Below are 15,412 nucleotides of genomic sequence, written 5' to 3'. Positions count from 1 at the left end.
CCCATCTCTACTAAAATTACAAAAATTAGCTGGGCGTAGTGGCGGGCTCCTGTATTCCCAGCTACTCAGGAGGCTGAGGCAAGAGAATCACTTGAATCCAGGAGGCAGAAGTGGCAGTGAGCTGAGATCGTGCCACTGCTCTCCAGCCTGGGCGACAGAGCAAGACTCCATCTCAAAACAAAACAAAAAAAAATTATTAAGCTGAGCCTAAATTCCGGTGAAACATCTGACACCAACCAGTTTGAAGACCCACATAGAGGAACTGAATCAGCGTGAGAACACAGTTTCTTCATCTCCCTGTCCCATGACTTCATGCTGCACTCTTCAACCAAACAACAATCACACTTCAGCCCATTCGAAAACCCTTAAAAACTCTAGCCCCAAACTCCTCGGAGAGACTGATTTGAGGTTTCCTCATTCCGTGACCTTACAATGAAACCTCTTTCACTGTTGCAACCTGGCGTCTTGGATTATTGACTTGCCATGAGCAAGTCGACGAACCTATTATGGTTACAAGATCTTGGCTGGGTTAAGGATACGTACAAGTTTAGATGCGGAAAAGTAATCGCCTCTAGGCTACAGGCGATTACCCAGCCTTTCTCTTTTAAAAAGTCACTTTGCGCCAGGCGTGGTGGCTCATGCCTGTAATCCCAGCACTTTGGGAGGCCGAGGTGGGCGGATCACGAGGTCAGGAGATGGAGACCATCCTGGCTAACACGGTGAAAACCTATCTCTACTAAAAAATACAAAAAATTAGCCGGGTATGGTGGCGGACGCCTGGATTCCCAGCTACTCGGGAGGCTGAGGCACGAGAATGGCGTGAACCCGGGAGGCAGAGCTTGCAGTCAGCCAAGATCGTGCCACTGTACTCCAGCCTGGGTGACAGAGCAAGACTCCATCTGAAAAAAAAAAAAAAAAAAAAGTCACATTGCTCTCCAATTTCAGCAATCAGGGACACTTCTTCTGGGAATGCAATGGCACAGTAGCACAGAAAAGTCCACCTGCTGGAGACCTAGCATGGCCTGCGTCCGTACCCTGGGGGGCACTGGGAGTGCAAAGGCAGTCTGAAGTCCAGGCTAGTGCCAGAGGATTTCCAGGTGTGCTCACCTTCACCAGGGTCAGCAGCAAACCCTGAAGCTTTGGGGAGTCCAGGGCAGTGGCCCCCAAACCGGGGAGTGGTATCACAGGATGTCTGATGCGCTCCCTATTTGGAACCTGGTACCTCCACTTGATTGTACAGCAGGGAACCTGTGGACAACAGCCCAAACTGCACCCAGCCTGGAAGCACTGACTTTGATAAGTCCTTGGCCACATCCTGCAATTCCTTGGCCAAAGAGAATCTGCTGAGTCTTGCTAAGTGCATTTCTGTCTTCTCCTCTATTGCAAATACAATACTTAAAAACAAAATGGGTAATTAAACCTGGGATTTGTCCATGTTACCCACTAAAGCCAAAATAAAGTAAGCCATGCTGGGGCAGTGGCTCACGCCTGTAATTCCAGCACTTTGGGAGGTCGAGGAGGGCGGATCACAAAATCAGGAGTTTAAGACCCACCTGACCAACATGGTAAAACCCCATCTCTACTAAAAATACAGAAAATTAGCTGGGTGTGGTGGCGCATGCCTCTAATCCCAGGCTGAGGCAGGAGAATCGTTTGAACCCCGGAGGTGGCAGCTGCAGTGAGCCAAGATTGAACCACTGTACTCCAGATTGGGAGACAAAGCGAGACTCCATTTCAAAATAAATAAACAAATAAATAAGCCATATGTACTCATAGCTAGTTCCACATATACTTGGTGACTAGTTCCCAGGCATCTTGCATAGTTTATGGGTAGCAAGCTCAAATGCCTGGTGACACCAGGCAGATCAAGTGAAACTGTGTCTCCGTCAGGGCAGGAGGAAAGGAAAGGGGAACATACACCTGCCCGAGAGCCACTGAATCCACTTTTCTAGAAATACCCTAACTAGACAAACCAAACCCTTTGGTCTTGCGTAGCCAGTTGACAATTCCTGGCTGAGACTGATGACATGTCTCTGGTTTGGGGGAGTTCACATCTACTATACGGAGAGGATTTGCAGATCTTTCCAATTTTAAATTTGGACACAAAGATCTAGACTTTCACCTTCCAGACTCATTTCTAGATTAGGACTCTCAGTAACACAGACAACTGAGGGGTGGGCATGGGGGGAGTCAGTTCCTCTGAGGAAGTCAGACTTGAACGCCCCTTTTACTGTTCCCCTCCCCAAGCAGTGGGACCAAGAATGGGAACGAGTTCCACGGATTAGAAATACGATGATGTAGGCCAGGTGCTGGGACTCATGCCTGTAATCCCAGCACTTTGGGAGGCCGAGGCGGGTGGATCACCTGAGGTCAGGAGTTCAAGACCAGCCCAAGCAACAAGGTGAAACCCCGTCTCTACTAAAAATACAAAAATTAGCCAGACGTGGTGGCAGGCACCTGTAATACCAGCTACTCAGGAGGCTGAGACAGGAGAATTGCTTGAACCCAGGAGGCAGAGGTTGCAGTGAGCCGAGATTACACCACTGCACTCCAGCCTGGGTTGGAGGGAGACTCTGAAAAAAAAAAAAAAAAAAAAGAAAGAAATAAGATGATGTCAGGCTGGGCCCAGTGGCTCACGCCTGTAATCCCAGCACTTTCGGAGGCCAAGGCAGGTGGATTGCTTGAACTCAGGAGTTTAAGACCAGCCTGGGCAACATGGTGAAACCCCATCTCTACTAAAAATACAAAAATTAACCAAGTGTGGTGTCGCCTGTCTGTAACCCCAGCTACTCAGGAGGCTGAGGCAGGAGAATCACTTGAACCCGGGAGGTGGAGGTTGCAGTGAGCCGAGATCGTACCATTGCACTCCAGCCTGGGTGACAGAGTGAGACATTGTCTAAAAAAAAACACAACAAAATAAAATGAAAAAAATAGAAATGAGAAGATGTGGTAGACAGGATAATGCCCCCCAAGATGTCCCCATCCCAATCCCCAGAACCTAGGAATCTGCAAGGTTACACGGCATAGGGGAATTAAAGTTGCAGCACCTTGATTTTAGGCCATGAAACCCACTTCAGACTTCTGCACTCCAGCACTGTAAGAGAGTAAGTCTGTGTAGGTTTCAACTGCTACATTTTGGTGATTTGTTATAGTAGCAGCAGGAGACAAACACAGACCGTGCTGGTAAACCTTCCAGAAAGCCCACACATACCGCGATCGCCAGCGTGACTGCGTCCAGCTCCAGCTTGCCCAGGTGGCCACAGAACACGGAGCTTATGAAGCTGATCAGGAACACCATCAGCTGAACCAAGAACTGGGAAGAGAGGGGAACGGGAAGGGAGGTGAGTGCCCACCATCGCAGGGAAGCCTGGGGCCCCAAGGGTGACCCCGACCCAACAAGTCCAGTCAGAAGTAAAGAAACCCGACTTCAGTGAGCCTCTGCCACCTTTCACAGGCAAATGTACAATTTCTGGGGCTGGGGATGGGAGGCTTTTTGAAATATTAAAACATTTATTTGCAACCACTGGGTCAGGATCACTTTTTTTGAGAACTTCCCAGCCTTTTCGGTTTTTCTTTTATTTTTCTGAGGCAGAGTCTCACACTGTCACCTGGACTGGAGTACAGTGGCGCGATCTCAGCTCACTGCAACCTCCGCCTCCCGGGTTCAAGTGATTCTCCTGCCTCAGCCTCCTGAGCAGCTGGGATTATAGGCGGGCGCCACCACGCCCGCCTAATTTTTGGATTTCTAGTAGCGACGGGGTTTCACCACGTTGGTCAGGCTGGTCTCGAACCCCTGACCTCGTGATCCGCCCACCTCGGCCTCCCAAAGTGCTGGGATTACAGGCATGAGCCACCGCCCCCAACCTGCCTTTTTGGTTTTTTGCTTCAGTTTCTCAAGCCATAGATCACATTAAATTTCCTCTGAAATCTGTAGAGGCGGCCTTCTGGGATAACCCCCTTGTTATCCAAGATTCCTAGTGCAGACTGGAGGGAATGCAGCCTTCAACAACAAGAACTCACTCCAGCAAGGAAGTCCAAAGACCGGAGGAAGCAATGAGATCGTCCATTTGGAGTCCCAGTGGGATCCGGACTCTCAGGGTGAAACATTACAGGCCTGCTGAACACCTTGCAATCTAGGAAGCCTCAGATGTGAGGGCAAATTCTGGAATATTGAACCATTCTTCCTCAAAATTCCAGGGGGCAATTCTATGAATTGCTCCAGTGCTTTCACTACATGATTGGATAATGAGCTTATTTCTGGAGGTTAACTTAAAATCACCTCCTGCCCCGCACCCACTAGACCCAGGCCGTCCAGTATCTTTCTTGAGGAATTCCCTCTCCCCTGGCAGGCTACATGGCCCAAAGTGGGGGCTTCACCTGATCCCTGCTCCCTAGGAGAGAATGGGTGCCTAAGGATTTGCTGCCGCCGCCGCTGCCTGCATCTGCCCCGTGGGGCCCTCACTGAAGCTGGTACCCCAGAGTTGGTGATGCTGCTGCTGGTCCAGCCGCAAGGCTGCCTCTCGCCGCCCTCAAGGAGAACAGAATCCTCTGTGCTGAGCCCACAGAAAGGCCCCCCTTTTAGGGTTCCAATGACTTAGCTTCATTGGACCTCCACCAGGCTCACACACAGCCCATCTGCCAGCTCTGCAGCCAACCTAAAATTGCTACATCAGGACCTCATCAGGCCCCCGAGCCATGATGCTTCCGATGATCTCCCTCTTTTCTTCCCCAGAATCCACATCTGGGGAGAGACCATTTTCAACTCCTGTGATGGGCTCAGAACTTCAGAGCATGCAAAGCCTGTTACGGGTGTGTGTGTGTGTGTGTGTGTGTGTGTGTGTGTGTGTGTGTGTGTGTTGTAGGAGAATTATCTTTCTTGTATCAACTCCTACATGATCCAGGCACCTCTCTCACTACCACAGAAGCCTAATGTGAATTTAATCGCCAACAGTCCCCACTACTGAACATGAGGAGCACTTTTGCAATGTTCTGCATGAGTAAGCCAAAATAAGACAGAAGATGGGAATAAAAGGGGGTGGGGTGGAGGTGTCAATAAAAAAGGCTGGGATGAAGAACCAGATGCTGTAGAATCTAAACCTAGAGCCAATGGACGCCCCGTAGGCCTGTACTGGGAACGGTGCCACACGATTTCGGCATTGTCACCACCCTTACAGATGTCCCCATTAGGTGGAGCTTGGTGTCTCTTTAAATTGTGAATTCATGTACTTTTAAAGGCCACAGGGTCCTTTTTATTTGTAAACTCAGCATCACTTCCAAATCTTTTCAACTTACTGTGCTTTAAGCTTTTGCATATCACCTGTCACAAACGGTTGTGTTCACAGAATCTGTCTTCTCCTTTCCCACGGAACATCGCGTTTCCACTCCACAGCTCCCTGCCTCCCTGCGGGCCACCTGTGAGCTGTTTTTCATGGCTTCGCGTGGAAACGTGCTCGGTGTCCCCTACTACCCGATCTTTGGAGTGCCGCCCAGATTTTACCATCACAAACTGCACTGCCCTGAGCATCTTTCTCACTTGGGTGGGGGTCCGTCCAAGGGTGGGAATCATTAGATGTCTTGGATACAAAAGGCCAGGAAGTTGAGCTGAGTTAGACTAACCCATGTGGGATGCACCTTCAATGCCAAAGCCAGCAAAAATAGCTTTCTGAGAGCTGCTGCCGCTCTGCCGGGGTTACGGCAACAACCCTGTGCTCTGACTGCCTGAGTCGGGCAGCCTCATGCAGCCGGCCCATCCTGAAAGTCCGTGCCAGGGATCTCGGCTTCAGTCCAGATTTACTAACCTCTTTCAGATCTTGGTTTCAAGCCCTTTGGGTGAACACTTGGCCACAGACTGTGGATCATGTACATAAGGGTCACCTGGGAGGCTTTGCCCTGGCCCATTGCAAGCCCCAAGAGGTTAGGCCGGGCTCAGTGGCTCACACCTGTAATCTCAACACTTTGGGAGGCGGAGGCGGGTGGATCACCTGAGGTCAGAAGTTTGAGACCAGCCTGGCCAACATGGTGAAGCCCCGTCTCTACTAAAAATACAAAAAAATTAGCTGGGCATGGTGGTGCACACCTGTAATCCCAGCTACTCGGGAGGCTGAGGCAGGATAATTGTTTGAACCCAGGAGGCAGAGGTTGCAGTGAGTGGAGATCGAACCGCTACACTCCAGCCTGGGCGACAGAGACTCTGTCTCAAAAAAAAAAAAAAAAAAGAAAGAAAGAAAAAAGAAAGAAATAAAAGGCCCAGGAGGTCCATGGGGCTGAGGAATCTTCATTTCAGTATATCCCCACGCTCCCTCATACACACCCAGGCAAGCTACATGTGGTCCAGGGTCACACTTTGAGAGTGCTCCAGACCCTCTGGACTGTGCTATCACAGAGCGTATTTCTGTGCCCAGGGAATGAACCAATACTGGACAAAGGCCTGTTCCGCTAGATGTCTCAGCAGCTGCTGTCTGAAGAACAGCCTGAACTGGCAGTGGCTTGGACAGAGCTGAATGGATGACAGAAATTGCCAGACTGGGCAGGGCACGGTGGCTCATGCCTGCAATCACAGCACTTGGGGAGGCTGAGCCGGGAGGACTGCTTGAGCCCAGGAGTTCAAGACCAGCCCAGCAACATTTTGTAGAGACCACGTCTCTATAAAAAAATAGCAAAAATAGCATGCATGGTGGCACGCACCTGTGATCCCAGCCACTCAGGAGCCTGAGGCATGAAGGATCACTTGAGCTCAGGAGTTTGAGGCTGCAGTGAGCCGCCCACACCACTGCATTCCAGCCTGGGCGACAGAGCAAGACCCTGTCTCAAACAAAGGAACTTCCAGACTGACCGTGCTTCCGTCCCTTCTTGTCACAGCGACCCTGCTCAGATTTTGGCTGGACAACCATAAGCAAACTTGGCAGCCAGATAAAGACCTTCAATGCCTGGCGGCTTTAGAAGTTGCTCTCCAGGGCCAGGCACCTCCAGACAGCCTCTCCTACCCCCTCCCATGACTGCTGAAAGTTCACTCACTGGAGAAAAGCTAAGAGGGCACCTGGGACAGCCCCACTTCCTTTACATGTGAGGAAGCACAGCCCAGGAGGTTTCGCAACCAGCCCAGCTACCTGACTCTCAACTCAGATGGTTACATACAGCCACTGTCTTTGGAGCACGAAGTACATCCAAGCACTGGGGGAACGGGTGTGAGTTAGACACCATTACTCCATTTCTGCCCCGTGGGACCCACAGTACAGATGCTTCTGAGGTACAATTTTTCAACTTTGCAGTGGTGCAAAAGCAATGGACATTCAGTAGAAACTGTACTTGGAATTTGGGATATTGATCTTTTCCCGGGCTAGTAATGTGTAGTCTCAGACTTGCAGTGCCTGTCAGGGCAGTGGGCCACAGCTGCCCATCAGCCCTGCCATCACGAGTGCAGGCAACTGACACTCTACAGTAGACTGTGTTGCCAGCATTTTTTGGGTATTGTTTTGTGTTTTCGCATCCCATCATGAGCACAAAACGGCCATATGTGTCTCCTGCTTCTGGGGAAAAGAAGGCAGCTATTACTCTTGCAATGGAACTGAAGATAATTGGCCAGCATAAGGGTGGCAAGCCAGTCACGGCTGTCCCACGCAAGTCAGGACTGTTGCAATCCATGATCTCATCCTTTAGAGGCATTTTGACTTAATGATATTTTCAGTGCACGTAACCCCATCGTAAGCCAGGGAGCATCTGTAGAGTGTAGGGAAAGATGTTCAAAATGCAATAAATTACACAGCTCAAGACATTTGTGTGATGAGCTATGGGGGTGCAGCAGAGAATTCAGAGGTTACTGGGGGAAATGAAGTGGAGCTGAAACCTGCATGATGAGCAAGTCAATGTCAAATAGTCGGGTACCAGCCTTGTCTGTAGGGGAGGACTTTCCAGGCTGAGGCACTGAAAGGAGGCTGGGTGGAGGGTGTAACCAGGAGATAGGGAAGAGAGATGAGGCTGGAGGGCTGGCCAGGCCCAGGCCACAGAGGACTTTGCAGGACCAAGGAAAAGGTTCTGAGCAGGAGACATAAGCTCAGATGGGCATTTAAAAAGTGGATCCCTCTGAGAGGTATTTAAGGAGTTAAAGCCAAAGGCCTTGGTGAGGACGGATTGGAGGAGGAAACAGGGAGTAGAGGCGGCGGGGTCCGGACCTCACCCGGCTTTCCTCTGTCCAGCTCCTGTCATCTTTGACTACTTCCTCTCACCCTTTGAATGGGAGGAACCGCCTTCCCTGTAGGTCTTCTCTTCCTCCGGCCTAGGCCTGTCTGTCTCTGACCAGGCTTCTCCTGCAGAATCTGGTGTCAGTAACCACTTCCTGATCAATTATCTTCTCCATTGCCTTCAGGATACAATTCAAAAGGTCAGCCTGCTTTTTTTCCTTTGTGTGTCCTGGGTAAAGCGGGTCTCTCCAGATCCCCCACCTCACCCCCCTCAACCTGCCTGTCTTATCTGATATTTCCACCCTGCAGCCCTAGAAGGTCCGCCATCTCCTTCCCTTACAAGTGGAAACACTTCCCTGAGTTGGGGCCTAGGCTGTCCCACCTCTGTTACATCCTGGGCAATGCCCGGGGGTCCACCTTGGGTGTTACTTTTCAGAACTTTTGCTGTTTGAAGTTTCTGGATTCAGCCAGGTGATGAGAGGCTGATGACAAAGAGGAGGCACAGCTGGAGTACCTGAGGCCAGGTATCTGCACATTCCTTCCCTTGCAAATCCAGTCTTCCTCAAGCTTTCTCCAAGATGAAATGGACACATCTTTTGAGAAGTAAGCACCATTCGGCTCACACTTTCCATTGTGTTATGGGTTATTCTCTTTACAAAGGCCTCATTTAAAGCCCAGTGAGACCTCAAGGGTCAGGGTTAACTTGAGAGGTCTGGAAGGGAGATGGCGAATAAGACAGAAAATTACAGAGAGGAGAGCCGGACAGGGCATCTTCCTCATGTTATGTTGGACACTTGGAGTAGAAAGTATTGGACAATGAGCATGGGAAAAGAAGGGGGTGGTCTCTCCTTATCCCATGCCCTTTAGCAAACAGAAAACTTTACAGCAGATGGGATTAGAGATGGGAGACAGACCCAGGCGGGTCCACATACACTTCATGAAAGACTAAAACAGGTAGCAAAACTCTACCATCACATTTTCACAAAGCAGAGACATACACGCACAAAGGACTGGAAGGAAAGCTCCCAAATTACCTCTCAGTGGTGAGATTTCAGAGGGTTTTTTCCTTTTGTTGGTCTTGGTTTTCTATTTTTTTCTACACTAAATATGCATGACATTTGTAATAAACACAATGGTATACACGCATGTACAGACAAAGAGAAAAGGTGAGGTCCCCAGTGCGTCCATGCAGTGCTCATCCCTGGAGAACTGGAGAGGATCCCACATCAAGGGGATCAAGCTACTAGGAGGGCTGGATTTCAGAAACCTGCCCTGTTGTTATTATTATTGTTATTATTATTATTATTGCTATACTATTAAAGCAATAACAGGCTGGGCAAGGTGGCTCATGCTTATAATCCCAGCTCTTGGGAGACCGAAGGCAGGAGGAGTGCTTGAGCCCAGGAATTCAAGTAATGGGCAACACAAGGAGACCCTATCTCTAACCCAAAATACAAAAATTAGCCAGGCATGGTGGTGTGTGCCTGTACTCTCCACTACTTCGGAAGTTGAGGCTGTAGTGAGCTGTGATCGCACTACTGCACGCCAACCTGGCCAACAGATCAAGACCCTGTCTCAAAAAAAAAAAAAAAAAAAAACAATAATAGCCTTAGAAAGCCCTTTCTTACAGCAGCTCTATGAGGGAATGTTAGGACAAGACATGATTATTATCTCCATTTTACAGATGACTACGCAGAGACCAGAAGAGGTTAAGAGGCTGTTTCAATCTGCACAGCTGCTTCCTGACTTACTTTCGGAGGTCAAAGCAGGGCATGCAGCCCCAGGTCTTGAGATTCTAAATCATGAGGTTTTTTTTTATTTTTGTTTTTTTGACACAGAGTTCTGCTCTTTTTGCCCAGGCTGGAGTGCAACGGCGCTATCTCGGCTCACTGCAACCTCCACCTCCCAGGTTCAAGCGATTCTCCTGCCTCAGCCTCCCAAGTAGCTGGGATTACAGGCGTCTGCCACCATGCCTAGCTCATTTTTTTTTTCTTTTTTTTTTTTTTTTTTTGCATTTTTAGTAGAGACGGGGTTTGTTAGCCAGGATGGTCTCGATCTCTTGACCTCGTGATCTGCCTGCATCGGCCTCCCAAAGTGCTGGGATTACAGGCGTGAGCCACGGGGCCGGCCATGACCAGGCTGGAGTGCAGAGGCACCATCTGGCTCACTGTAACCTCCGCCTCCCAGGTTCAAGCGATTCTCGTGCCTCAGCCTCTGGAGTAGCTGGGACTATAGGCGCCCGCCACCACGTCTGGCTACTTTTTGTATTTTTAGTAGAGACGGAGTTTCACCATTTTGCCCAGGCTGGTCTCAAACTCCTGACCTCAAGTGATCAACCCGCCTCAGCCTCCCAGAGTGCTGGGATTACGGGCCCGGCTCCAAATCATGAGTTCTTTCTGGTCTGTGAGAAAGCATCGCTGATGGATCTTCATTCCATGGCTTTGACTTCGGCATTACTCTTGCTGTCCTGCACACCACAGCGTGTGCCACAATATCCCACAAACCACCGAGTCCCCACTCCAGGAGCACAGCGGCCCCCCTCAGCCCGCGCAGGTGCAGAATGTGGGCCTCAAAGTCAAAAGCTTATTCACGCCTTAAGTGCATACCGGTCGCTTCTTGCGCAGCGTCCTACCCTCTCGGTTTGAAAACCACCCAAGCTGGCAGGAGAACGTGGATAGGATTTTATTTTTGTGGTTTTAAAAACCACGTTACTTTTAGGAGACAAGGCAGAAACAGCCCTAACCTAATGATTAAAAAGAAAAGAATCCCACAGATAAGAACACCTCGATCCCACAAAGAACCACATTAAAACCCCTTTTTTCTTTTACATACATAATTACTGGCAGGGAGGGGGCGGTACAGGATGCCTCTGGTTTCGTCGGTAGAGGTTGACTTAATTCTGAAGAAATCATTTCGCAGCTCTAAGTCCACGACAGACCACGCACCTCCTCCTCCATGCCTCGGGATTATTTAGATCGCTGAGCTCCCGAGCTTTTTACCGCTGATTTTCAAAGAAGTAAGTTCCTTCGTGTTTTGAAGTTCAGACAACTTGTGCTTTGTTGGTTGGAATCAGCTCCCAGAGAAGGCACCCCCGGATGCAAATGCAGCCTGGACCTGGTTGAGCCCCGTTAGGCGCAAAGGTCCCAGCTCCCCGGTGTCTCCTGGCGTAGGAGGCGGGAGCCGCCGGCCTCTCCGAGCCAACGTGCGCCTAGGCGCATGCCAGCGTGCCCGCAGTGCCCCGCGGAGCTCACAGTCGGGTGGTGCGGAGCGGAGGGCGGCCGGGACGCAGGCGGAGGAGCTGGGGTGCCCGCCCGGCTCCTGGCACTATGCTTCCCGGCGCCCGCCCGCGGCCAGCTCGCTCTATCCCCAAACTCCGCCAAGTCACCCGCGGAGGCAGGACTCACCAGGCCCCCAGCTCGCCGGGACCGGCCTCCCACCGAGGCCACCTTACTCACCGCCGGGCCCGCCAGGACCAAGAGCGCCCGCAGCTCCTCTCGGAAGGCGGACAGCCGCAGGCAGCGCGACCCACGGAGCTCAAGGGTGGCCTCCGGGCCTCCGCGCACGGGCGCGGGCTCCTCAGGATTCTCCATGTGACTGGCGCGCTGCAGCCCGGTATCGCAGAGGCAGGCAGTGGGGACCGCGCAGCGCAGCCCGCTCTGCAGTCCCCGCCCCGGCCGCCCGCCTAGAGCCCGCCCCGCGCCTGGCGCCCGGGGGCCCCACTGAAAGCGCAGCCAGGCAGCCTGCGACCTTGGGCGCACCCTTTGCACCTTTTTCTGCACCACTGCGGACGCCTGCGGGTCTGGCAAAGACCAAGGAACTCCTGCACTTGGAAGGCAAAGTTTGAAAAAGCTCTGGAAACTAACGGAATGCGCTCCGGGGGCTGGGTCGTCCAAGTCTCGCGGTCGCCAGGACTCACCCCGGCTCTGCACCTCCGCTGGGAGTTTCAGGTTCTGAACGACCTGGCCTGGAAGGACTCAGAGGCCTCGAGCGGTGACTACGGTAGCACCCCGCGGAGTGTATGGGTTGGGCGCATTTACTGTGCAGATTGAGTTGGGTACTCGCTTTGATGCTGGTTTGGATGTTGCATACTCCTTTCCTTTCATCAGTTGTTCCATTAGAGAACTTAGAATCTACCAGGATAGAGCAACATGCTCCCATTTGCCAAGTTGCACAGTTGGTGCCCGCTGGTCGTGTTGGAAGTTTATCCATCAGCCTGCGTGGGAGTACAAGAGGCTGTGGCCCAGAAGGGCATGGGCAGCGCGCTTTCCTCCCAGAGCCTCAGCTTCCTCATCTGCAAACGTGAAAGAACATCTCATCGCCAGCTGTGAAGACCGGGGTTGCCTGGGCGGAGGACCTGAGTCAGTGCCACCTGCCCTCAGCCTGGCACCAGCCATTACCTAATAAGTGTCAGTTACCAGGACAAGAATGATTTCTGTAATAGTCAAAATTCCTTCCATTGTAAGTGATCCAATGTAAGTAAAGAAAACGGAAAACAAATTTTTTGGCTCACATAATCAGGAAGTGTGGATTCAGGGAGTTGTTTTTTTTTTTTGGCCTGGTATTAGACGGAGTCTCACTCTGTCCCCCAGGCTGGAGTGCAGTGGCACCATCTCGGCTCACTGCAAGCTCCGCCTCCCGGGTTCTCGCCATTCTCCTGCCTCCCGAGTAGCTGGGTCTACAGGCGCCCACCACTACGCCCGGCTAATTTTTTTTGTATTTTTAGTAGAGAAGGGGTTTCACCCTTGTTGGCCAGGATGGTCTCGATCTCCTGCCTTCGTGATCCTCCCGTCTCGGCCTCCCAAACTGCTGGGATTACAGGCGTGAGCCACTGCGCCCGGCCGGATTCAGGGATTTAAAAACAAGATCATTCGGCCTGGTGAAACACCAGGCCAACATGGTGAAACACCGTCTCTACCGAAAATTAGCTGTGCGCCGTGGCGCCTGCCTGTAATCCCAGCTACTAGGGAGGCTGAGGCAGGAGAATTGCTTGAACCCGGGAGACGGTGGTTGCAGTGAGCCGAGATCTCGCCACTGCACTCCAGCCTGGTGGCAGAGGGAGAATTCATGTAAAAAAACACACACACACAAACAAGATCGTCCCTCTCCCCATCTCGGTCCCTCTCCTCCCTTCTCCTTGCCCCTAGGGATTCTTTCCGTGGTTTCTCTTCCTCCTCTGCAGGCAGTCTTTCTCTTCCTGTGCAGGTTACAGTGGTGGGTGGCCTCTGATGCCCTCGTTTCTGTCTTTCCCATCTGTTAAACCAGAAAGTAAGGCCCTCCCCTCCTCTCTTCTGTCTCCAAACTAACAAACAAAAAACTGGGAGAAAATCTGGTTGGCCCTGCTTAGGTTTCTTGCCCACCTCTGGAACAATCGCCCTGGGTGGGAAAATAGGGTCTGATGTTTGGCTTGCCCTGGATCATGCACCCAGCTTTGTACCTACAGGGTAGAATTAGGCGCCCTATGACTGGTCTCCTCCCACGAGGACTGTAGGTATGGAGTAGAGAAGTTTTCCAAAAGAACTGAGAGTCTCAACAGACAAATATCCAAGGATGTTCACTAGATCTGTGATCACTGCTGTTCTTTGATAATCTTCTGGAAGTCCTGACTGATGTAATAAGACAGGAAATGGAAATGTAATGTATAATATTAGGAAAGAAAAGGCAAAGGGATTACTCACAGTAGAAATTGCCAGACTGGGCCAGGCACAGTGACTCATGCCTATAATCGTAACACTTTGGAAGGCCGAGGTGGGAGGATCACTTGAACCCAGGAGTTTCGAGACCAGCCTGGGCAACACAGTGAGACCCCATCTTTTAAAAAAAAAATCCACACAACCCAACCCAAAGAAATAAAATATGAAGAAAAACTAATAGAATTGATACAGGGGTTTAATAAAGTTGCTACATGGAAGTTCTTCAACAAGTCATATCAGTCCTTTATATTGGTAATAACATATATGAAAATACTAAAAGAAATCCTTCACAATAGCAACAAAAAACAAAAGGTCCATGTGATGCAGAGCATAACTCCTCACTCCTTAAAGATGGATTGTACATAGTGACTTCCTTCCAAAAAGTTGAGCAGGAAAATTAATTTTCAATTAACATATTAGGTTTTAGTCCACTTCTGTGTATTCCATTATTTTAAAATTTAATAGAATGATTCTAAAAGCAATTGATAGTGTAAACAGGAAAAGATATAACAAAAACTCTGAAAAAGAAAAGGAAGGAGGAAAGAAGTAGCTCTGTTGGCTGATAAATAGCTTTTAAAACAATGTGTGGTTGACTGAGCTTGGTAGCCCACACCTGTAGCCCCAGCACTTTGGGAGGCTGAGGTGACAGGATTGACTGAACCCAGCAGTTTGAGGCTTCAGTGAGCTATGATTGCACTACTGCACTCCAGCCTGGGCAGCAGAGTAAGACCCTATCTCAATAAAAAACAAAAAACAAAACAATTAAAAAAACAAAGAACCCTGTTGTTAGGATTTTGATTGACATTGCATTATATCTGCAGATTTATTCAGAAAGAATGCACCTCATGAAAATACTGTCTTCTAGTTAAATCATATCCCTAGTCTAATCAGTACTTATCTAGGGAATGGGACACTCACTGGACTAGGGATATGATGAATTTGTTATTGATGCTTGATAAATAGTCCTAATTATGTTCATATATAGTTCTTAACTTGCTGAAATATATTATTAAAAGCATGTATTAAAGTTGAATTTTATCAGTTTGTTTTGTTTTGGGACAGGATCTGTCTCTGTTGCCCAGGCTAGAGTGCAATGGTTTGATCTCACCTCAAAGCAGCTTCAACCTCCCTAGCTCAAGCAATCCTCCCACCTTAGCCTCCTGAAGAACTGGGACTACAGCCATGTGCCATCAAACCCGGCTAATTTTGTTTTCTTTTTCCTTTTTTTTTTTTTTTTTTTGTTGAGACGGAGTTCACTCTTCTTGCCCAGGCTGGAGTGCAATTGTGCGATCTTGGCTCACTGCAACCTCCGCCTCCTGGGTTCAAGCAACTCCCCTGCCTCAGCCTCCTGAGTAGTAGCTGGGATTACAGGCATGTGCCACCATGCCCAACTAATTTTGTATTTTTTTTTTTTTTAAGTGAAGATGGGGTTTCTCCATGTTGGTCATGCTGGTCTCAACCTCAGGTGATCCACCTGCCTAGGCCTCCCAAAGTGCTGGTATTACAGGCATGATCCACCATGCCCGGCCTGTTTTCATATTTTTT

General features: G+C 50.0%; 1 protein-coding gene across 1 annotated transcript; it reads right to left on the bottom strand.

Moving 5' to 3' along the window:
- Positions 1–1,107: 1,107 nt before the first annotated feature.
- LOC113223750 (multidrug and toxin extrusion protein 1-like) lies at positions 1,108–11,936 on the bottom strand (the record flags this gene model as incomplete). Its single annotated transcript, XM_031935111.1, has 3 exons — positions 11,633–11,936; positions 3,206–3,313; positions 1,108–1,248 (listed from the first exon to the last, which is right to left on the bottom strand). Coding segments are annotated over exons 1-3 (384 nt in total), but the record flags the coding sequence as incomplete, so codon positions are not given.
- Between the last annotated feature and the right edge of the window lie 3,476 nt (positions 11,937–15,412).

This window comes from Piliocolobus tephrosceles, unplaced genomic scaffold (genome assembly GCF_002776525.5).
Source record: "Piliocolobus tephrosceles isolate RC106 unplaced genomic scaffold, ASM277652v3 unscaffolded_42428, whole genome shotgun sequence".
NCBI classification, from domain to species: domain Eukaryota; kingdom Metazoa; phylum Chordata; class Mammalia; order Primates; family Cercopithecidae; genus Piliocolobus; species Piliocolobus tephrosceles.
The sequence above is the reverse complement of the archived record's forward strand: the minus strand, read 5'-3'. Positions and strand labels throughout refer to the sequence as shown.